At 42.5% G+C, this 23528-nt stretch overlaps 3 protein-coding genes across 3 annotated transcripts; 1 reads left to right on the top strand and 2 right to left on the bottom strand.

Moving 5' to 3' along the window:
• Positions 1-304: 304 nt before the first annotated feature.
• LOC134096077 (polycystin-1-like protein 2) lies at positions 305-4048 on the bottom strand. The gene is made up of 7 exons (XM_062549827.1): positions 3990-4048; positions 3177-3364; positions 2777-2912; positions 2482-2677; positions 1854-2067; positions 1471-1555; positions 305-1306 (listed from the first exon to the last, which is right to left on the bottom strand). The coding sequence occupies exons 1-7, from the start codon at positions 4039-4041 to the stop codon at positions 1260-1262; spliced, it is 918 nt and encodes a 305-aa protein (XP_062405811.1). The 5' UTR covers positions 4042-4048; the 3' UTR covers positions 305-1259.
• A 25-nt stretch (positions 4049-4073) lies between these two features.
• On the bottom strand, positions 4074-11026 carry pkd1l3 (polycystic kidney disease 1-like 3). The gene is made up of 16 exons (XM_062548723.1): positions 10948-11026; positions 9896-9946; positions 9559-9672; positions 9368-9399; positions 9220-9271; positions 9042-9109; positions 8111-8232; positions 7709-7823; positions 7491-7619; positions 7059-7278; positions 6514-6692; positions 6179-6409; positions 5966-6067; positions 5502-5680; positions 4756-4902; positions 4074-4179 (listed from the first exon to the last, which is right to left on the bottom strand). Exons 1-16 carry the CDS (start codon positions 11024-11026, stop codon positions 4074-4076), a joined length of 1926 nt encoding a protein of 641 aa, XP_062404707.1.
• Positions 11027-12164: 1138 nt separating this feature from the next.
• On the top strand, positions 12165-20877 carry dhodh (dihydroorotate dehydrogenase). Its single transcript, XM_062549806.1, has 9 exons — positions 12165-12253; positions 12963-13175; positions 14216-14415; positions 17070-17152; positions 17545-17732; positions 18301-18414; positions 19036-19189; positions 19546-19705; positions 19869-20877. Exons 1-9 carry the CDS (start codon positions 12236-12238, stop codon positions 20023-20025), a joined length of 1287 nt encoding a protein of 428 aa, XP_062405790.1. The 5' UTR covers positions 12165-12235; the 3' UTR covers positions 20026-20877.
• The last annotated feature ends 2651 nt before the right edge of the window (positions 20878-23528 follow it).

Below are 23528 nucleotides of genomic sequence, written 5' to 3'. Positions count from 1 at the left end.
ACCAGACAAATCTCAGAGCTCATTTGAATTTCAAAATTGGTTTGGTGTCAACCAGGGTATATCTTCAGCACCAGAAAAATGGATTAACGACAATTATAAATATTAACTGATTAACACAAAGGGGTCATTCAAATGTATCAAACATATTTACTATCTTGTGTTGGGTTTACAGATCTCCTTGAATACAAATTAAGTCTTATAGTATTATAGTTAGTCATATAACATGTTGCATTGGCCCGGTACATGCTGTAATCAGTGCAGACAAAAAGCTTAATGAGAACAGACCAAAAATTGAGTGGAAATTGTGTGTGCTCTGGTGTTCCTAACAGTAATGGCCATATAATAATGCACATTTATCAGATTTATTTTGGAAGTCATCAGATGTAATAGGAACACAAGCTCAAACAGAGAAATGGTCTCTCAGTGTTAGTACAGTATGAGTCACAAATAATATGCTGTTGCCCTCCCTCATCTCTGAGTGATGGAAGTGTAAGTGGTGGACATATGTTAGAGAAATATGCCTGTTATGTAACAAAAATAGTCTTCATGAGAGTGTTAACTGTAGCAGTCACTGTCACCATATAATCAATAGGCTGCTCAGAGAGAGAGAGACGAATAAGTGCTCTTGGACAGAATATTAAGCGATGAACATGTAGCTTGCTGAGCTTGTAGTCAGCCTCAGTTTAGTATGCGATACAATATTTGTCAAACAATTTATTTTTATTTGATGTTATTACCCAAATCATCTTTAGAAACTGAGATTAAATCTCAAATGTGGTCTTCGTCTCTCTGTTAGTAGGCTAGTGTACATCATTATGTAGTGACTTGACTCCCTTATTTAAATGATGTCAGAGAAAACATCTTGTATTCTTTGTAAATTCAAGAGACATGGGACAATTGTTCTGATAGAAGTTAATGCAAGAAATAGTACACTATATTTGGAAAGATATAAACACATACTAACGCAACTATAATGGCCAAGTCTTCTATGATTTACAGTCAATAGGCCACAATGGTTTTTTTTCAATAGACAAACTTCACAGTGCTTACTAAAATTGTATATTAGCATATCCATTTCTTTGGCCTGTTTAATTATTAAGTTCATAATAAGACAATGAGGAGAAATAAGACATAATGAAAGCAAGATACATATATGCCATTGCCATTATTTCAGTGAACTGTCTGAGCTAAAATAAATATATTTTACATGTCAGATTGGGTCACTCAGGTTAGTTCATCCCCTGCAGTCCCGTTTCCCATCAGGACACTGTCCTCCCGGTGTACTGCTCACGTCTCCTCTGTTGCTCTGCGAAAAAGAAAAAGAAAAAAGAAAAGAAAAGAGGACTTAAAGCACCCTCTTGAACAGCTTTCAACACAACCCACATGCCGCACAAACACGTAACACATAGCACATAATCACTCAATAGCTCTCACTGATCCAGCGCCGAGGTTGCGCTGGGTAAAGATTACCTTTCAGGAGAATCCCCACCTCCTCGCTCTCCTCCACAGCCACTGGCCTCATGATCAGAGCAAAGAAGATTGCCAGGGCTATCACCTGCAACATTACCATAAGGATTAGCTTCACATGGAACACTCTCGCTCGCCTTTGAACTGAGGGACACCGGGAATTATGATGATGATACTCATCTTCATTTGAGTTCACAGAACCTAACTGCCACAATATCTGAACTGGATATTGATTGCAGGAATACCCAAGTGAGAAGAATGTATTTCTGATGTGAAAAGAGAGTATTTGAGAGTTCTCCTCCTCCTAACTCTACCGTTCTTTCCCGGCAAGATAGCTGTGACCGTTCCAGGAAATAACTGTCAGACTACTGAGCTGAAGGTCATACCTTGAGTGGCTGCAGGACAAAGATGCTTTGGAAAAGTGACAGTCCGAGGGAGATGACCCATTGAATGGACATCTCCTTCCCGTAGACGAAACCGTAGAGCAGGGTAAAGAAGGTGGACACGCCACTGATGGAGAACAGCAGGAACCAGCCCACAAACACAAACCACCAGGGGAGCCAGCAGCTGGACTTCTTCTTGTGCACCACAAGCACTGGCCTGACGGAGAGGGTCAAAGAAAGAAGGCTCACGTGGAGGAACACAGGCAGGTGAAAGTTTACACACACACACACACACACACACACACACACACACACACACACACACACACACACACACACACACACACACACACACACACACACACACACACACACACGTGCAAGCTCACATGCTTACACTAGAATTTATCCAAATGGAAAAGCTAAGTAAAATAATAAAAGTGTGTCTGTGTGTGCGTGTGTGTGTGTGTGTGTGTGTGTGTGTGTGTGTGTGTGTGTGTGTTTGTGTTTGTGAGTGCGTGTGCAAGAGAGAGTGTGTGTGTGTGTGTGAGGGTGCGTGTGCGAGGGAGAGAGTGTGTGTGAGAGAGAGTGTGTGTGTGTGGGTGTGTGTGTGTGTGCACCTGTGTCCCACCTCTGAGTGGTGTGACACATGGCCACCATCTCTGCCTTCTTCAGCAGCAATCCCATCATGCTCCTGACGCATTGGTATTCCTCTGTGCAGGAGAAGGCCCCGGCGCCCAGCCGCTCCAGGGACTCGGACAGGCGGGCCAGAGAGTACAGCACAAAATGGCTGCAGTGGACCCAATGGTGATCGCTCTCAGTCTCTCCTAAGGAACCAAGGGTAAGGACTCAGGGGTAGCAGTGCGTATCTATAAGCATATCAATGTATATGAATAATGTATGGGTTAACTGTGTGGATGGCAGACCTTGCATCACATGAATAACCGTATGAATGACGTCCAAAGCTGCGGAGAGGTCTGCAGAAGACTGCAACGTCCCTGCCAGCGGCTTGATTTGGTTTTTGGGGCTTTTGCTGAGCATATTCACCACCTCCTCAATTTCCTGGTCAAATGACAGCAAGGTTGTTCAGTTGTTCAGTGGTGTTGCATTTCTAAGATATGTATTGAAGCCTTGAGAGCCAGGGAGGGTATGTCAGAAAAAAAACACACGCCATGCATTGAACATTCAGTTCTAAAGAGAAGGGGAGATCACAGTGAAGCGGCAGAGTGACTCAAGGCTGTAAGATTTCATGAGACACTCTCTCTCACACACGCACACACACACACACACACACACACACACACAGGCCATCATTTCAAAGCGGACCTTGAGGAGAGTTGGCATGGCAACAGCCACAGCCTTCTGGTTCTGTGTGCCACTCTGCGGGGCCTTTGGTGGCTGGAGGCGTGGCCTGATGCTGCGGAAGATGGTGATTATGAGGATGTTGATGGGGAACATGAGGAGGCCGCTCTCCACACCGATGATGACCTCCGCCCAGGTGATCTTCAACGTACCTGGGGTGTCACAGGGACATCATGCGCTGCTACAGCGACAGTGTGCTACAGCAACACGTGGCGTGGCAACATCAGCAAACACGCGTCATTGCTGCCAGTTCTGAAGTGTTTTCAATTAAAAAAAACTCTCTGCTAGCGCGTCGTGCCTAACAATGCCCCTTGGCTGTTCTAAAATCAGTGTAAATGATGGCCTCTTGGGGCTTATGGCTTAAATCCCCTATTTGAATGGTTAAGTGTTATTATGTGAATGTTATGAAAATAACCTTGAACGATCCATTATGATGAAACCCCTTCATTTTATAGCTCAATCCCAGTCTTCTGGAGTCAGCACCATTTCAATAGTACTGTCCACCTATACCCGATACTTAATTGTCCTGTCAGAATACAGAATACCTAAGAACCTCATTGACCATAGCAGAGGCTGACTCACCTATCTGGACAATACAGGCGAGTTTTTGTAATTGTCCTGGCAGACTACAGTATACCTAAGAACCATATTGGCCATAGCAGAGGCTGACTCACCTACAGTATCTGGACAATAACAGGCAAGTTTTCGTAATTGTCCTGTCAGAATACACAATACCTAAGAACCTCATTGACCATAGCAAAGCAGAGGCCGACTCACCTATCTGGACAATAACGGGCGAGTTCTCGTCGACCGGAGCCTTCCAGAACATGATGTTGATGGCCATGGTGCAGAGCAGCAGGCTCATGCAGCAGGAGACCCTCTGGGCACGGGTGAACGGGCTGCGCCGCGGCGGGTCCACGATGGACATCCAGATGTGCTCGTCCCTGAACCCGGTAAGAGTGCGTGTCTGGAAGATGTTGCTGAGAGGAATGAGAGTGGCTATTATTTAAAAGTGTGAAGGCAGTTTAAAATGTTTACTAAATGTGAACTTTTTTGCCACTAAATAGAAAGTACTTGTGTATTTGCATTTAGTTCTTAAATCCACCTGATGGGCATCTAAAATATTTGTATAGTATGTTAAAATACCATATGTGTGGAGCAAATACACTCCACATATCCTTGAAAACATGATATCTTTTGTACAGATTATGATCAAAATACTGTACCTCTTACTTCATAACATGACAGGTATGGTATTTAATAAATGTTACATTCCAGACCAGTGAACCATGGAACACCATGACTCATTGGCTAGTTAAAATGAGGGTATCCATGTGTGCATGCATGTATTTATTATTGTATTTATTTACGAGACAGCTGATGAGATCTAATCCACTATTTCATCCATCAAAAACACTTTTGTTATTTTAAGTATTGTTGTATTGTTGTTTTTTAATCTTAATTTATGTACTTTATGTAAATTATGTGAATGCCAGAGCTGGGGAAACCCAATAATTTATAAAGAAAAAATGAGGGTATCCACCTGAAGCTGGCAAGCTCATTTTTCTTGGCTGGGGTGAAGGTCCTCTTGATGAGCTCATCTCCTTTGTTTGAGCTCAACCAAGTGTAACACAGGAAGTGCCAGACTTTACGCGTCTGCAGGTCCTGTATGGTGACTTTATTCAGATACCTAACAAGAGAAAAGACATATTTTGATTACTGTAATGCAATGCTTCTCATCAGCGCTTGGTTTGACGAGCTGGGGGGAACGGAACCACACTGCTGTGAGAGCCGATAATGTACTCTGCTCCTCTGTGCAGTCACTTAAGCCACACTGCTCATTAGTGTGTGGCAAACACCTTTCATCAGAGCGCAGATACAATCAGCTTCATTCACTCGCTAAGCTACTGCCGAGACAAAGGCAGGGAGCTGTGTGGGTAAGCGGAACAAAAGGATGAATGAAATGGTAGGTCAGCACTGTCACGTTTAAACACCGTCTTGAAATGTCTGAGATGAAAAAGTGGCCAAGTTCTTCTCTGGAGAGTGGATAATGACAAGATAATGTCACTCCCTAAAAAATCCACCTTTTAAGACTATGAAGCATATCACAGATGTATCATAATTGAAAAGAATTTTTTTTTACATTTAATCTAACTTGAAGCATTATCTTCACGGCGGTCAGAAAAGATTTTAGAAACCTGGCTGAGAGGTCATTAAAAGTAGAACACTTTGGAGGCTTTTCAACTCAGGGGCTGAGACTAAAGTGGGGTCTTCGGGTTTCCTCCTCACCAGGCGGGGTGTCCTCCTGCGTTGTCATGCCAGAGCCGGATGCCCTGGAGCTCGCCCAGGCTGAAGGGCGTGGAGAGCACAAACATATCCACGCCGCCTCGCTCAAACACAGGCTTGTCCGGGTCAGTGAGTTGGTGGGCCTCACTCTCTCCTTCCGTCCCTTGCAGAGCAATGGACACCTAGGAGACAAGTCATCACACACATAAAGAAACATAAGCAATATGGTGCCTAATGGCGAAATTATTAGGTTTCTAATCTAGAGCATCTTGTATATTCATACTAAAAAATCATGCTGAATGCATGTCCTGCTAAAATCTGTGACTGTTTTGACTCCATGGTGTCACCACATCATTGAATCTGGCAAGTTTATTGGGGATTTTTGTTGTCGACACGACACAAATAAAATACATAAAAGAATCACCGCTTATCTGTGATTTTCAGCCTGCATCTCCCTTGCCACTTACCATGGCAGAGGTGCCTGCCCCACTACGATAGCCCGTCTGAATGTGCAGAATGTAATTATAGTTGGCACATGGATGGTTGTCTTCCAGAAGTGTCATCTTTCTCTGAGGAGCACAAATCCGACACGCATCAGACATTGAATATCCCTCAGTGTGTCTATTTTTAGTGAAGGGGAATGGGGGGGGGGGGGGGGGGTCAGGGTTGAAGCACTATACCTTCTTCAATGCCCGCCTGTCTGCATAGCAGGCCCAGAGTAGAGTTAATAAATACAGGCCAAAGAAACAGCTCAGCAGGACCACAACCACGTAGTTCTCCGACACAGTGGCAAAGTACTCGTCTATGCGAGACAGGTCGATGTAATTGGGTGCCACGAAGAAGGAACTCCCGAAAAATGTCAGGTGATTACAGAGGCACTGGGTCAACTCAGGCTTTGTGTTCGGCCCCACCTAGACACACACACACACACACACACACACACACACAGCAACCCTAAATATGTAAAGACGTATGAAAGAGAGAGCATGTTCATATGATGCAAAACAATATTTACAGAGCATCCATAGGTGCTCCATGCGGCAATGTCCTTGTCCCAGAACATGCACTTGGTGGTGAAGATGGTGACTGCGACTTGGAGGTCCTCGGTCCAGCTGGAGTTGAGGCTGGCATTCACAAACCAGGTGCCGTTAATCCCACCGCGCAGCTCTGGAGTCACCAACCAGCGATAGTTATCTGGTCGACAAAACACCCAACAAACATGAAAATAAAGCAGTAACTGGTATAATGAAAAATAGCATATGTAGCATACTGTATGTAGCATATGTAGGACTTTAAAAGAGCCTGACCAGTGCAATGAACCTGATCTGATAACACGGCCAATTGAAATAATATAAATCATTTTGACAACATACTGTAATACCATAAGCAAGTGCAATAAGTGCAAACATGGGTGGGTCGGTGCAATGAATTTGTTGGCTGGACAGACACACCACCACATTTGCTGAACTGATTTATTACTGAATTACTGTAGCGTTTGGGCAGGGTTTGCTGTTTGATATTTACCTTTACCTAAGTTTTAACCACATATTTTCATCATACCTCTGGAAGTCAAGAAAGTTTCCTCCATATATGTTGTGTCGTTAGGCGAGGAGCCCTCAGCTAACAGGAGCCGCAGAATGACATCCTTGTTGGGCTTCATGGTGAGGACCACTGTTGTGTCTGGGTCTGTGACATTGAATGATGTGATGATGGCTACGTGATTCTCAACGTTCATTTCTGTGGTGGGAGGCACTGATGCATCCGGACGAGACAGAAAGAACTGTTTCAGGGGGAACATGAACATTAAACCACAGTGTGAGCAAAATGGCCTACTGTATTTTATTTCATATATTCATGAATTTAGTTTTTTGGCCAATTTTACATTTCTGTTGCATTGTATATTATCCATATATTATCTGTGCTGCTAGGGTGGCACGAACCAGCCAGAAACAAATTCCTCGCTTCAGATGGAAAAATAAAGCCACCATGTACCTCAATAGGCTCAGCTAGATTACTGACACTGATTTCGCCTGAGACGCCCTTCAGCTCCAGTCTGCTTACAGTCCCACTGATAGGTTCCACTGACTCCGCTTTGAACGGGTTTTCCTTGAAGTTATACATCTAAAAACGAACAGCCATGACCATCAGTTTCCTTTTGCAAGCACCATGAACAGGGTTTCACCATCATGACAACACAGTGGATCTCTAACCTCAGTTGTGACAGAGGCATTTTTGTCCGGCAATCCAAGTGAGGAGGGCAACCTGAAGTACGCATCATCCGTCTCTGAACCAAGCACCTTATTCTTCAACTCTTCTGGGCTATGACTAAAGAACATAATATAGAGAACACAGGTAGCAACCTTCCACAGAAATGACACATGGGCCCCTAATTTATGTGACAGCCAAAGTTAAAGGTTTGAAGTCTAACTAAAGCTCAATTTAAAAATGAGGCCAAATATTTAATGACATGACCAAGATTCTAAACACAAACAACAGCTTTCATTTATGCACTTCAAGACATCAGGTTAATTTGCACTTTGCCTGTTATTATTATTATTATTATTATTTAGGGCCCTCAGTATTGGTGATACTTTAAGTTTGTGCTTACAAACCTGCCGGTATAAATGGTGACTGTTGGAGTCTTTATAACAATTTGATTGTTTGGTCCACTACTGCCCCCTGTAGGCGTGACAGCTCCATGTATTCCCAACACCGAAGACAATATGTCATCATACTGAGAGGGACACAACAAAGACAGAACTTCATCACTGGTTGGCCTCATCAAGAAACAGTTCTTTCACAAGTGTGTCCATTTTGATTTAAGATTCCCTATCTTGTTCTGAAACTGAACTTCAATGCAGGCAGAAACATGTTGAAGAACAATAAAAAATATCAACTTGTACACACCAGTCTAAGACTGTCCAATTTTGCATGAAAAATACTTCAGAAGGCCAAGCAGGCTAAACCCCATGGTTGGCTGCTTTTGTATGACTTGGTGTTGCTATTATACCCAGTAACATAATAGCAACAGATAATTTCCCTGCACCTGCTAAAGCACAAAATGCTCTCTATATAAAATAAAGGCTTTCTATATACAGGATATCATCTCTGAACCGCACAAAATGATTTTTAGTTTACCTCCTGAACAGCGTCACCTGAGCTTACACCGTGATTACATCGAGTCACCATGTAGGAAAGTATGCCTCCCGTGCAGCTGAGGAGCAATTGGATTTGGTTGTCCTCTAGAGGACTGGATTGGCCAGCCGCTTTGAGGAGAAGGTCCATATATTGCTTCTGACAGTGTGAAATGAACATGTTACTTAGCCACCATCCACCAACACCATGTGCCAACAGTAGTTTACACGGGAAACAATGTAATGGCCATGTCATACCATCTTGATGTGTGGGGGTCCTTCTGTCATTGTCTCTAGCGTGTCTAGTAAGTTAACAGCTGCCTGTCAGGAATATGGCACAGGGCATTCATATGACAGTAATGCATGCAGTAACAACAAAGGATGTAACAATGTCTTAATGATATCTGACCTTTAGGAAAGCATCATGGTTATCCCTTTCTAGTTCTTCTGTCATTGTATTCAAAATTCTGTCAATTTCTGCCAAAAGAGAAAGAAGAGGTGGATTAATGTTTCACCTTTAATAAAATCAAAGCAGAAATGGTAGGCTACACATTTCTCAATAAAAAAGCTAAATGACATCAACTGACCATTATCGGTGTTCCGCCTGGCTCTGTGAGTTGATGTCTGATTAGTGTTGCTCTATAAGGATAAACAGGGATTTGTGTGTTCTTGATAGTACAGTAAAAGCAAAATCACCAACAACTGCAATGCATGATATATAAATATATAACTCACAGTGCTCTGAAGTTGTGTTGAAGGTTTCAGATCTATGTGAATAACAAAACAATTTTTAAAAAGATGTTCTCTGTGAATTATGTTGCTATGTTTATGTTTTTGTCAGTTCAGCATTTGTTGCTTTGTAAGAGTTAAGTGAGATCTGGTGCAGAGGTACATTACAGAATAGTATTATTCAGAAAATATCCTACCTAGTTGACAGATGTAAGAAAGGTTCATGGTGCAATACTGTGTAGTTGCCAGTTTGAATGGATCCATGACCACGTATGAGCAGTAGTAGGATGTCTTGTTCAAAGTATTCACCTCTGATATATGTATATATAAAAAAGATTTTTTAAACTTGAATCACACAATATGAAAATATTATGATGTATTTATTTTTTTCAAACCCGCTTTTAAATTTTAGGAAATGTTATTTTATGGGAGCACATGAGAGAGGATGGATGACCATGCATTTGCATCAGACGCTCTGCCTCTACTTCAGGCATGTGGAGCTGAGTCAGACTGCAGCTGCTGTGATTTTCTTACCAGGTGCATCCTCCTCTCTCCCTCGCAAGACTTTCTTTCCAGTAGATTCACCTAGTTAAACAAATACAAAGGGAATCAATTTGTTTAGAAAAGTCAATAACCTAAAGGGAAAACAGTTTTTATTTTTATTTATTATTTTCAACAAAAAGAGCATGATTTGTAGCACAGGTAATGAATGCATTCTGATGAATGCAGAAAGCACTAGAACACTCACAGAACTGTAGAGCAGTGTTTGAATAGCTATTCCAGTGCCCGTAGTTAAGGTCACATTATGAATAGTATGTTGCTATTGTTAGACTTATAATAACAATGATACTAATAATATTATTACTGATACAAATAACAACAATAATAAGTAGGTACATAGTTACAATGGCCTACCAAGTGGCAACACAATAAATTGAAACTGTGTGTGTGTGTGTGTGTGTGTGTGTGTGTGTCTGTGTGTGTGTCTGTGTGTCTGTGTGTGTTCAAAATATACATCCTCTTTCTTTATCATCATCATCTTTTCTGTGTGACATGTGGTGCAAAATACAGTCCATAGTATGTGCAGGACTGTGAAAATGACTGGGAAATGTCATGATTATTCCAGTCATTCTTCTCTAAACTGGTCTGACAGCCAACCTGCAGATCGTGAAATGTTCAGTGGTGACCTGCCCATCACAACACACCTCTTCCTTGCCTCATAAAAACAACACTTTTGATATGTCCAGACGCCCCTTCTCACCCTAAGTGACCCTGACAAATGACAACTGTAGTTTATATCCTAGTATGGAGTAGTCCAGTGAACACTCACACATCTCCAGAAAAGTCCTCTGCTTGTGATGAACACTGTCAGTCAATTTATATAGTCAGGACGTCCACCTGCCAAGTCACTTTATGTTGTCCTTATTTCTCAACTATTCTATTTATAACTACAAACTAACCATAACCAACTACACCAACACAGTATTTTTTGTTACACAAGTTAAAATATTCTGATCACCATCATCATCATCATCATCATCATCATCATAATCACTGTCATCATTATGATCACCACCCTTACTCACCATTTAATGGATTTTCCTCATATCTGCCCATCAGGCTCTTGCCTACCCACCAGGCCTCTGATCTTCTACCTCTTTCCATGGTCATGTCCTGCAGAACATCTTTAATCGAACAGCTCAGGGCCCAAAGAAGCCGTCCTCCCCGCTTCTCACAGGCACCATTAGCCTTAGTCCAGGGCATCGCCTTGGTGGAGAACTCGTAAACCACATCATTGAATTCAGTCCTTGGCTTTCCTGTAGAGGCATTCGACTGCTCAGCACATGCATTTCCATCTGCAGATGAACATCTGTCGATCCACAAAAAGACACAGAAAACCATTAAAATGGACATTTCTGACAGAGACCAAAAACAAACACACTTGTGTATATCAGCAAGTAAAATAGACAGTGAGGAAACGTCTGCTCCAGCTCAACTTATGCAAAACAAGTAAATCTGTGAGTAAAAACAGTGACTGTGAGATCACTTGATTAGGAAAATAGCAACGCAAACTCAAACAACATGCAAAGTGGACTTTCTTCTCACTCCATCCCAGACAAACTTAACAAGCGCTGGTAGAGAGTCACCATTCCAAAGAGGACCATGGAGTGTCTGAAAGACTACAGTGACTGCATACCAAAACCTTTTAGGATCTGTGCTATGTTTGAGGTATCGGACCAAATTATGCTATTGACTGAAGTAATTACACATATGAAAATGTCTGTTCATTTTAATGTCTAACTGTTCATTTCCACCAAAAAAAGGGGATATTACAAATAAATGTGTAATAGCCTACAAACACTGTTAGGCCTACATCCCTTTAACTTTAAGTAGCTTTACTTAAGCTAAGTTTGTAGGGTTAATCTATATGTTTCCAGTTCAAAACAAAGATCAGACCATATAGGCCCCCACAAAACAGAATCATTAGCCTAATGCAGAGTGAAAAGAGAGACCCAAGCAAGAAAATAAAATAAAATTAAGCATTATCGCACGAGTGGGAGTGGTGTTGTTGGCCAATATCGCCACGGCTGTGGTTCGCCGCAGGCACGAAGCCGAAGGCTGAGAAACTGAAACTGAATTGACAAAGACAATGACAAAGAAACTGAATTTCTTTGTCATTTACCCACAATAGGCTTACAAGAAATGTAGGCTAACATTCTTCAGGACCATAGACCTAAAAGAAAGTTCAGGACAGATTTGTGTTTATAAACGTTGACGTCAGGCCAGTCAGACTAACGCGAGATCAACACCCGGAAGTTGCTATCCTATGTTTTGAAGTTGTGCAACGTGAACATGCCTCTCTGATATAATGGTATGGCGGGCAAACTGAAGGTAATGACAATATCACTGTATGATCATAGTAAAGGCATGACTTAAACACTATTTATCCTGAAATGTTCATTCATATCCCCTTCGCCCATTTGATTGAAGTATAGATGTATCTTGAATGAACATCGATAACCTAGCGAGCGAGCTAACATAACTTATAACCTGATAACCTATGTTGCTAACATAGCTAACCAGCTAGCTGTGTTAGGTAACTTTTGAGTAATATAATAATTTTGTGATATAACGTTATAAAGTGTTGATTTATCATATCGTCAAATGGCATGGAGTGTTGAAATGTCTGGAGAATAATAATTTCAAGGAAAGAAGTTGTCTTCACTGGCATCCTCTGAAAACTGAGCAAAGTATCATACCCACATAGACAAAAGGCAATGTTTAATGTTGAGTGTATGTTCGTTGTGTTTTAAATGTGTTATATAGATTTTCATATAAAACGGAACTTGAAAAATCACCAGACTTAGTTGTAAATGTCTTCATCTCTCATAGTTGTTTTGAGGAGTGTGCATTGTTGTGTGTGTAGGGGGACATTCTCTTTTGAACTATGTGCTACATCATATCCTAACTATCACATTTTATCATCCTGTTTACATTGTAGTGCATGTTGTGTGTGGTGTCTTAAGCTGATGGGACCTTTAATTTCTCCTTGGGGATCAATAAACTATCTATCTATCTATTTTGTTTTTATCCTGCACAGAAACAACTGAAGGAAGCCGCCGGTATAATTGGGGCTGGCAGTTTTATGTTTGCCTCATACCTCACTGCTGTTGGAGATGAGCGCTTTTATGCCAACAATCTCATGCCCTTGCTTCAGAAGGTGGTCGGCCCTGAGACAGCCCATGTTCTGTCGGTGGGGCTCCTGAAATGGGGTCTGGTACCTCTGAACAGATACCAGGATCCAACCTCACTGGTTAGTGTGTGAACTAAGGGATGGGGGTTATGAGTCTCATGCATGGTCTTCAGATTCTTCTTTAAGAGTTTTGCCAATCTTTCATCAAGCTTAGATGAAACTCTACATCTCTGGCTAATTGTTTCAATTAAAAATGTTGTGTGTGTTAATCATCCAAGTAGACTTACCAAGGGGCTTACCTTGAACTTCATGTCAGTTTTGTGGCTAGTAAAAACTCTATTCAAAATCCCCAAAGAGTATGACAAATATTTTAAGCCAAAACTTGGCTTGGAAAGTGTTTCAGGTATTCATATAGCAGAAAACAAATAGTTTTTCAAGGACGGAGATCTCGCTGTTGTGGAGCAAAAGTATTTCACTGTACACTTCCTGATGACCTTACGTTGCAGAGACATGCACAATAGATTTGTGTTAAGTAATAGAATATTTCATCTCACGGCTGTTTCAGTCAGTACTCTACTTTCAAAATGTAGCTCTCAAATCGGTCTTTGTGGTGGACTCTTTCCATGAGATTTCAGTGTATGTGGATGTCAGTATCAAGCGGCTTACATTTTTAATAATAAGGCTTACTCTTAGAGTTATGGATGTAATGGTAGATATTTCAGCAGATATTACTTTTCTCATCCACATGAGCAAGGGCAAGCTGTTTAAGCTTGTTTGTTTGTTGTTTGTTTGTATTTTATGTTTGTTTGCTTTTCTCTAAGGACAGGTGTCACATAAAGAGTAAAAGGCTCTTGTTTGAAGCCTCTGTGAGATTTTCCTCACTAAAATGTTATTCCACTGCAGGTCTTCATGAAAAATATCAGTTTGAAAGGGAAGCTTTCTTACTCAATTCCAGTTACTTCTTTACCCACACTCATAAACTTGCCTGTTTTTATCAGAACTTTTGAACTGTGTTGGGATGTTTGGGATAAAAAAAAAAAAAGCTGATATAGATGGATGATCTGCAGTCATTTCATGCTCATTAAAAAAAAAAAAGAATCTAATTGTGGAAATACTTGTGTGGATTGTCTGAATTGTTTTCCTTTTTTTTCTGTGTTAAGGAAGTGAACATCATGGGTCAGAGGTTCAGAAACCCTGTTGGGATGGCAGCCGGCTTTGACAAGCATGGAGAGGCAGTGGATGGCCTGTACAAGTTGGGCTTTGGGTTTGTGGAGGTTGGCACGGTAACCCCAAAGGCCCAGGAAGGAAACCCTCAGCCACGTGTGTTCCGCCTGCCCAGCGACCAAGCAGTCATTAACAGGTGGGCATCTCATGATGTGGTTCATTAATCTTTAGAAATGCTGGTCCTTTACCTGCAATGTGCGGGGCATAGATTGCAAATCTGGAATTAGACACTAGTGTACCATAGTGTGGGAGGTGTTTAGCAAAACTGGTCTGCTTACTAATACATAGATATAGACAGTGAGTGTTTCTGCATTGGGTACCTTTGTTAACGGGGTATCCTTTATTTGTGGTCAGCTTCGTATAGGCCACATAGCATTACATGATATCAGGGCTCGACATTAATGGTTGCCCGGTTGCCCTTTGTTACCAAATTGTTACAAGTGGCATTTTTGTTCTGCATCTTAGCCATTTGCTCTGTTGTAATTTTCTCCTCTGCTCTCTGCTATGCAGTCAATATTGTCCTTTAGTGTTCAAGGGTTTATTGAGAGAGGAAATGTTCTTGTGTTTGTTAATGTGTCTGCTATACACAGTATTTTACCTTTACAATACAAGGCCACTGCATCTTGTACTACCGTTTTAATGTTTGGTCATCAAGATACATTTTTACACTACAGATACATACTTTACAACATACAGAGATTGGGGTTGTCGAGAAAATATAGCAAAATGAATGGAAAATGCATTGATACTATGCTGACACAATTGCAATCATTGACATGGTTAGAAATAATGAAATCAACTGATAACTAGGTCATATAAACTGTACTTAAGTAAAAGGATCCTTTATTTGCTTACACCCCAACACTTTTAAATGGTAGTGCACTCCAGATATGTTACGTACTGTAGTCCAGTGGTTTAGATTCAGTATGTATAGTTATCTACTGTAAGTACTGGGAATCAGGCAAGCTTTTTGGAGTCTTCACACACAAATTCAAGCAGCGTGATTTGTTTTTTTTTGCGTCAATGTGTTTGAATAGCAAATTCAGTCCTAAATGCCGGTGATGTGTACCAAGTCATAGGCTTGCGCGTCTACCCTTTTTACTGTAGAAGACACAGTCAACTCTACCATAAAGTTATTTTTGTTATTATTGGGGCAGCCGTGGTGTACTGTTTAGGGCTTCGGGCTTGTAACCGGAGGGTTGTCGGTTCGATCCCTGACCAGTCCACCACGGCTGAGGTGCCCTTGAGCCTTGCCTTTGAGCAAGGCACCTAACCCCACCTAACCCCTCACTGCTCCCCGAGTGAACACACACAGCACACACAGTGAGGTGAATCACTGTGATTCACCTCACTGTGTGTGCTGTGTGTGTTCACTAATTCGGTTAAATTGGGTTAAATGCAGAGAAACGAATTTCCCTCACGGGATCAAAAAAGTATATATTCTATTCTATTCTTCTATTCTTTTTTCTCTGATGCCCTCATGCCACGTGCCACCAAGCACCTAGTGTTTGGCAGGCCTCATGTACTGAACTGATAGACTTGCTGTCATACATTCCCGGTGGACCTACTGTACCATGCTCAAAGTAGAGCAGGCGAGGGAAAGGTGAAGAATCGATTTGAATACATTCTGAGTTGTCAAAGAAAGATTGTTGAGCTGGAGAGCTACCTGGAAAATGTGGTGCTAGATGGTGCTCATTGGTCAAAGGCTTAATAAGTGTCCAAAAAATTGAAAGATACCAAGGCACTCATCTAGTAGAAATGTTAAAAAGCCTTTATTCTACTTGGCAATTCATTGATTAAAAACGTACTCCGACGCGTTTCGGCTGGAAGCCTTCGTCAGGGAGTGAACATTCTGAGTTGTTTTGCAGAATGTGGCGCCCTTAAAATTATCATAGGCAGTTTTGCTTTTATGACTTGCTGTATGTGGCTTGATTTGTTATTTTTATGGTTGAGTTTTGCATTTGCAGGTGGATGTCTTGTCTTGCGGTTGTGTAATGTGGTGTTAAGGTCATTAAGTTCTTCTGATGGCGGCATATTCAATAGCTTGCACTGCCCCGTAAAATCATCTCCAAACATCTTAATGTTGATCTGTGCCCTTGACTTTCTAAATGACTGAGTGAATCCCCTCATGGTCCCTCCGTGTAGTCAGTTGCCTGAAAGCTACTTATGTTGATTTGAGTGCTTTTGCATCAAAGGCTTATGAGTGGTATGAAACGAACTGGTTTGTTTTCTTCATGCGTATTGATTTGTGGGAAGAATACTTGATATAAACAAGTGAAGTGGAAGGACTTCTATGGGAAACACAAGTTTTAATGAGATGGGTTAATGCACAGCCACTGTCTTGCTCCTCCAGAATATTTGGAAATGCAGATAAGAGGTTGGCCTTCACAACCCCCCCAACCCCCCCCCCCCCCCGCTTCATAACCCCCCCCCCAAACACACACGTAAACACCTTTACATTTACACACAAATGCATTTGGGTGTAGGCTAAAGTAAGCCGCTAAACAAGCATATCCGATTAGTTGCTGCTTGCTGCAAGTTTCATGTCAATATTCTCATTCATAGTGTGTTAAATGGTTATGGTTGGCATGCATGTGTACATTTTCTACTTTTCACAGCATGAGTTTATTGAAAAAAGAATCCCACTGTTTCTAGGGCTTACAGTGTGTGTGTGTGTGTGTGTGTGTGTGTGTGTGTGTGTGTGTGTGTGTGTGTGTGTGTGTGTGTGTGTGTGTGTCTGTGTCTGTGTCTGTGTCTGTGTCTGTGTCTGTGTCTGTGTCTGTGTTACAGGTATGGCTTCAACAGTTGTGGCCTCTCTGAAGTTCTGGAGAGATTAAAAGCAAGGGAGACAAAACAAGCAGAGCTTACAAAAGGTAACAGTCCAGACTGACCGTAAGAATCATTTACATTAAAATAATAAAACACTTTAAAACACAATAGCTTTGGACACCTCCAATTCTGACTTTCCATCTGATTCGTTTCCCATTTTAGAGAAACATTTGTTACAGTAGCCTGTAGAATATAATTGTCTATATACATACTGTAATAAATACAAATATACACATGTATTACACATGCATACATACCCATACATACATACATGTGTGTGTGTGTGTGTGTGTGTGTGTGTGTGTGTGTGTGTGTGTGTGTGTGTGTGTGTGTGTGTGTGTGTGTGTGTGTGTGTGTGTGTGGATATATTGTAGAGGGCAGAGGAAAGATACCCACCTAAATAGGCACCACCATTTTATGTTGAATGCACTTTTAGTGGGCCTTCCTCTGGGCATCAACCTGGGCAAGAACAAGCTGACCGAGGACACGGTGGCCGACTACCTGGAGGGGATTCAGGCGCTGGGCCCGCTCGCGGACTACCTGGTGGTGAACGTCAGCAGCCCCAACACACCAGGTCTGAGGAACTTGCAGGCTAAGGGTGAATTGCGCCACCTGCTGGTTAAGGTGAGAGAAAAACAAACAAACTGACAGCATCGTTAATGTGAAGATGTTTGAGTCGCATATGCATGCAACCTCCTTGCACAGCTCAAGTTGAGTGTTGCATCACATCTGTATGACGGGTTTTTGTTTGTGTTTCTGTGTGTATACATTTCTGAATGTATGTGATTTTGATTGTGATTGTTTGTAATGATGCTTTGCCTGTGTGCTTGTGTGAGAAAGACGACCTTCACAGCATTATCTCAGAATCATGCTATAGATGCATTTGTGTCATGCATATGAATGAAGGCAACCACCTTGCACTTAATCTGCACACTTAACGAAGGAATGACATTAAATATTCTGCATTTGAATTAGTTAAACTATTGCGTGCTCTATTAGTTAAACTATTGCTTGCCTACAGTTGCACTAGCATAGGATTGCATCACATCCTAATGATGTTTTGTGTGTGTGTATGTGTGTGTGTGGGATGTTCTTCTGTGGTATTATTGTGTTTGTGTGTGAATTGTGTACATGTGTGTTGTCTGTTTGTATGTGTGTGTGTGTGTGTGTGTGTTCCTCTCTTGTGTCGCAGGTGCTGAGGGAGCGTGACCTGCTGCAGGGAAGCAGGAAGGTCCCCATTTTGCTCAAAATCGCTCCTGACCTCTGTGCTCAGGACAAGCAGGACATCGCTGATGTCGTCCGGGAGGTCAGTACCAAAGGGTCACACAATTCCTGCAGGGGTTTGTGTGTGTGAGGATGGGTGCATGTGTGTTTGTGGGTGCCCCTGTGTGTATATGTGTTGTGTGGGCTTGTGTGTGTGTGTATAGTCACTGGCTCTGTTCTGTCTGGTGCCAGACTATAATTCTCACACCTTGCGCAATCGTGCATTGGAATGCATTGCATAATGGTAGTCTCCATGCTATTCTCCAGCCTTAGTGCTGAAATGACCTTCAATTGCAGCCTTGTCATTTCAATGAAGATGACAAGCGGAGTGCATTAGAGGAAAGCATCCCAACCATGTAATCATGTAGGAGATGTGGCCGCCTGTTTCTGATCTCCGATTATTACGGGAGAAGGTGCAGATATTCATATGTAATACCCAGAGCACGGCAGGTCAAACCAGGCAGAGGCAAGTGTTTGAATGTAAACCTTGGATATCATCACAGGAAGTGATGTGTAATTGTAGCATGTCTGTCTGCTATGCTGATTTCATTCCAAGCAGGCTAGAGGAATGCTTCCCATCTTGTGTATGTACTCTTTGTATGTACTGTATGTATGTGCTTCTTCCTTTCTTTACAGTTTATTTTTTTCCCTCTTTGCAATGTAGCTCCGTGTAGATGGAATCATCGTCTCCAACACAACCGTGTCCCGTCCCGAGTCGCTGAAGGACTCTTCGAGCAAAGAGGTCGGCGGTCTGAGTGGTCAGCCGCTCAAAACCATGGCCACTGAGGTGGTACGGGACATGTACCGCATGACCGAAGGTAGGCTGGTGACCCCCCCCCCACACACACACACGCACACACACACATACTGTACTCCCTCTGTTTACTGCCAAACACTAGCACAGGGCTGGGGCTGCTCGGGGTTAATGCTACAGAAACCCCCTGACACAACTGCACCAGCTTTGGTTTGATCAGAGCCACGTGTCTTGTGATAATGTTTGATGTCGTTGATTGGCATTAGCTAGAGGTGGCCACTTTCTAGTGACCAGTTTCCACTTTATTTGGTGAGGAGTAACTTAATTGAAAGGATGGCTGTGATTGAATTTTTTTTATTTAAAAAAAAAAAAAAAAAAAAAAGCTTGGGTGTAATGTTGTGTCTATGTGTTTACCCGCAGGGAAGATACCCATCATTGGCGTGGGTGGCATAGCCAACGGGCAGGACGCCCTGGATAAGATCCGCGCCGGAGCCTCGCTGGTCCAGCTGTACACGGCGCTCGTGTACCAAGGGCCTCCGGTCATCACCAAGATCAAAAGGGAACTGGATCAGCTTTTAAAGTGAGTGTTTTAAAAAGGATCAAATAATAGCATAGCATATCTGCTTTCATGTGTGTGAAGGAGACGCAGATGGGACACATATAAGAGAGACACACATGATAGCAAATGACAGACTCTGATATTGGTCCCCCCCCCCCCCCCCCCTTCTCTCTCCTGTCTCTAGGGAACAAGGCTTTGCGAGTGTCTCTGAAGCCGTGGGAGCTGATCACAGGCCGGCCAGCAGTACGACAGCGGCAAATGCAACGGCAGCACTAGCACATAATCTAGACAGAGAGCAAGCTCACCAAGTCTCAGGCGCCTCTGATCCAGCGGTCAGTTAGAGGGGGAAGCAGAGCCTTATCTGAAGTCCTGTCCTTACTTGAAGCCAATACAGATGTCCCATTGTCTCACTGGTCCATACAAAACAGTATACCTACCAAGGTATTCTTGGTGCTCATGGTAGGTTATGTAAGAGAGTGACTCTCTTGAAATGTTTCAAATATTGTGCATATTGTAAAATAATGTTGGTCCAACAATATTGACAATAGATGTATGTTTAGATTTATGGTAAGTCACTGAATGTGTGTCACTTGCACTGTGCAATATGATTAATGACATCTTTGGAATGATTATGGGATTTATCAGCAGTATGTATTGACATAGTGTGTATAGCAGAAAAGATAACGTGAGCAAAATCACCCAACAGGAACGATTTAAATTTAGGGTTAAAATTCAGTATATACTGTTAAATGAGCAGTCTTTCCGCTGTTCAGTTTTGCCTTTAAAAAAGTCCTTCAATGACCTTTTAGAGGTTTCATGTTTCGCCAAATACCAAATAAGCCTTTGCAAGAATCATTCTTCGTGCAGAGCACAGTTAATTAGCCTAGTGTAAAACATTAATTTAAGTATGTATTTAAGTTATGCAGAGGCTTTGAACAAGCACAGAGTGGGGATGACCTTTGTGTAAGTTATGAGAGGAAACCAACCAGTGCTGTTTTTTTAGCAAATAGACATGTATTCATAGAACACCCGCTTATCACCATGCTGAGCTTTGTACAGTTTCATGCCATTTACTTGAATGAGTTGTTCATAAAAGAAGTGGAACGAGTTAAATTGAATTCATGGCGAAATGTCAGTGAAACACATGATTAAACATATTTATATGTGATCCTGATTTTGGATATTTCTTTGTTGTATTTGTTGATAAGTGACTAATGTAGTTGTAGAACTTTGTGATTTGTTCAATTTTAAATTATTTCTACTATCTGTAGTACCCTTCCACTGACCGATTACCCTGATTTATCATCATTCTATAACACAATGTCCAGACAGATTTTTTTAGGTAATTGTGAATTGTTTGATATACATTGATGTTACATAAATCTCAGTGTCCCTTTAAAACTCTGTTAACACTGACACATTCTTCCCCGTAACACATTTCTTTGTGCTGTCCTCCTCAAGGTCTTTGACCTCAAGGAAAATGACAGGAAATGGAAATGCTTGCAACACCGTTAGGAAATGCTGGAATCACTGCTGAAGGTGAAGTTTCATGATGAAACGAGGCCACAGGGTTAGGTAGAGAAGAATTTAGCCAGCCTCACTATAATGAAAGACATCTGAGGCTACATGAGGTAACAGTTCTGTTCAATTCATCTTGCCGTAGGAATACTGTAGAGCCGACAAAAGACATCCACCTCAAATTTCCTTTCTTTCTAAGGACATTGTCTGTCTCCTTACAACCTTTGAGTCTATTGTCTGTCTAAAGTAAAGTGTCTAAAGTATCTTTTTGTGTGAGCTTGTGCGTATGCGTGTGTGTGTGTGTGTGTGAGAGAGAGAGAGAGAGAGAGAGAGAGAGCGCGAGAGAGAAAGAGATACGTCACTACATGTATTTCTCTGTAGACAGCTGCTAAAAGTAGGTCTGAGCCTCCACCAAACTCCTGAGGATATTTTGTAACTATTCTTGTTTCTCTTTGTATGTGTGAATGGGTGTTTGTGCCATTGCACACTAACATATTTCCTCGAGGCATGACCTGCTTTGTGACTTGGTGAATGTCAAACAAACTGCCTGTGACGATCTCAGAATAGATTTGGAGTTTTTCGGTTGTTGTTGCCCACGGCCTCCCGGTCTCCCCAGGCTACAGCACCATCTGATTCCGATCGCTATCAAATGGTAAGGAGCAGCAGATCAATTGGCCATTCATCTGCCATCAGAGAACTGTCTAGCTAATTGTGTTCTTTTATCCTCAAGGGCTGTAATTATGCCCATTTATTAGCAATCATATTAGCAATATATATTTCCTCTACAAAGTAGAGATATTTTTGTATAGTAATTCAGTAGTAGTAGTAGTAGTAGTAGTAGCAAGAATAGCATAGCATATCATTACAATTCTGTTTGGATTCTCTATATGCCACATAGTACTGCAAATGATTCTACACTGCATTGATCTTCATCCTCTGTGGAGTGAACCAGATTGACTCTCCAGACTTTCTCTGTATTTATCTGTCTGGCCTCTTTCTGTTCTTTTCTCTCTGCGTCACAAGAATAATCTGTCAAGCCAGTCTTAGAGATCTCTGCCCCAAAGACACGCCACACTTCCCACCTTTCCTGCCTGCAGAAGTCAGCACTGAAAAGTAAATCACCAACAGCAACTCAGGCCAGATTTGAGCTCCATCACTGTGACGATAAATAGCAAAGAGAGGATGTGTTTTCTTATCTCTGGAAGGCCCTCACTCTGTGTTCCCCTTGACAGCAGGAAATGTTGCGTCACAGTTTACACTTACCTCAAGGAACTCTCTCAGCTCCTGGCAACAGTAGTCTTTGTGTGTGTGTGTGTGTGTGTGTGTGTGTGTGTGTGCGTGTGTGTGCGTGTGTGTGTCTGTGCGCACACGCTTTTTTGTGCTCAAATTGCTTGCGGTAGACCATTAACCCTCACCGCCATCCTCAGTGAAAATGCAGGCAGAGTAAACTTGACGTTTATAGGTCCTCGGCAGTTCTCTCTGGCAAGAGAACTCGATGTGCCTTCATCCTTCATACATGATCTTTCCTGAGAAATGCTCTCGGACAGTTGGTGAGCATGCCGGGCTGTACAAAGGCCATGTCTCTGTGATTTAATGTCCCCAGTAAGTGGCCACTGGGGCTATTCTCGGAAAATCTGGCGAGAGAGAGAAGACAGATCTACCTTGATTGAGGTGTGATGATCGGGGTGGAAATGGTTTCTATTGAATGCATCAATTCCTTCCAAGAATGTGTATTGGTCTCTATAATTGCCAACCCGATTGCCAATTTTTACCTTCCGACTTTTATTTGTACTGTGAAGTCGGAAATATTTCTGCCCTTTGCACTCTGCAAGAAATTGATTCGTCAACCATATACTGAAGCCCGCTCCTAGATTAAGATATCTTCCTCATCTGTGCACACTCACACACACTCACACACACACAAAGTGACAATAAAAAGTGCACCTGCCCTAGCCCTTCATCAACACCTGAGACCTGAGCTGAATCCAAGCGTGGCTCTGAGCGGGCAGCGCCGGCCGCCGCACATGTAACAGGCACCTGGGCTATTTAAGGCGGCCTTGTGCCTGCTCCCTGGGTGCCCGCCACCGCTCGCCCGCTCGCTCTCTCTCTCCGCCGCGGCCTCAGGTCTGCAGGCGCTCACCGGGGGGACGCGGGGACGGCGAGACGAGATGACATAATCCACAGTGCCCATGGCAACCCCGGAGGGGGTCCAGGATTTGCCGCGGCCGGCTGAGCGGATGAGAAGTGACAGCGCTGACCCCGGCGGGTTACTGTGGGCTACCCACGCGGGGCTGGTGTACGGAGAGGCCCATCGAGCTGTCGTTTT

This window comes from Sardina pilchardus, chromosome 11 (genome assembly GCF_963854185.1).
Source record: "Sardina pilchardus chromosome 11, fSarPil1.1, whole genome shotgun sequence".
Classification (NCBI taxonomy): Eukaryota; Metazoa; Chordata; class Actinopteri; order Clupeiformes; family Clupeidae; genus Sardina; species Sardina pilchardus.
The sequence above is the reverse complement of the archived record's forward strand: the minus strand, read 5'-3'. Positions and strand labels throughout refer to the sequence as shown.

Excerpts from the sequence above, each read along its gene's own strand:
- LOC134096077 (XM_062549827.1), bottom strand. The coding sequence starts at position 4,041 with ATGTTCTGGAAGGCTCCGGTCGACGAGAACTCGCCCGTTATTGTCCAG. Across the intron at positions 2,678-2,776 it reads GGTTATTCATGTGATGCAAG|GAGAGACTGAGAGCGATCAC; the intron begins GTCTGCCATCCA and ends TTGGTTCCTTAG. Across the intron at positions 2,068-2,481 it reads ATGTGTCACACCACTCAGAG|GCCAGTGCTTGTGGTGCACA; the intron begins GTGGGACACAGG and ends CCTCTCCGTCAG.
- dhodh (XM_062549806.1), top strand. Across the intron at positions 19,190-19,545 it reads CATGTACCGCATGACCGAAG|GGAAGATACCCATCATTGGC; the intron begins GTAGGCTGGTGA and ends GTTTACCCGCAG. Across the intron at positions 19,706-19,868 it reads GAACTGGATCAGCTTTTAAA|GGAACAAGGCTTTGCGAGTG; the intron begins GTGAGTGTTTTA and ends TCCTGTCTCTAG.
- pkd1l3 (XM_062548723.1), bottom strand. The coding sequence starts at position 11,026 with ATGGAAAGAGGTAGAAGATCAGAGGCCTGGTGGGTAGGCAAGAGCCTG. Across the intron at positions 9,400-9,558 it reads TTCTTACATCTGTCAACTAG|ATCTGAAACCTTCAACACAA; the intron begins GTAGGATATTTT and ends TTATTCACATAG. Across the intron at positions 6,068-6,178 it reads ACAGGCGGGCATTGAAGAAG|AGAAAGATGACACTTCTGGA; the intron begins GTATAGTGCTTC and ends TGTGCTCCTCAG.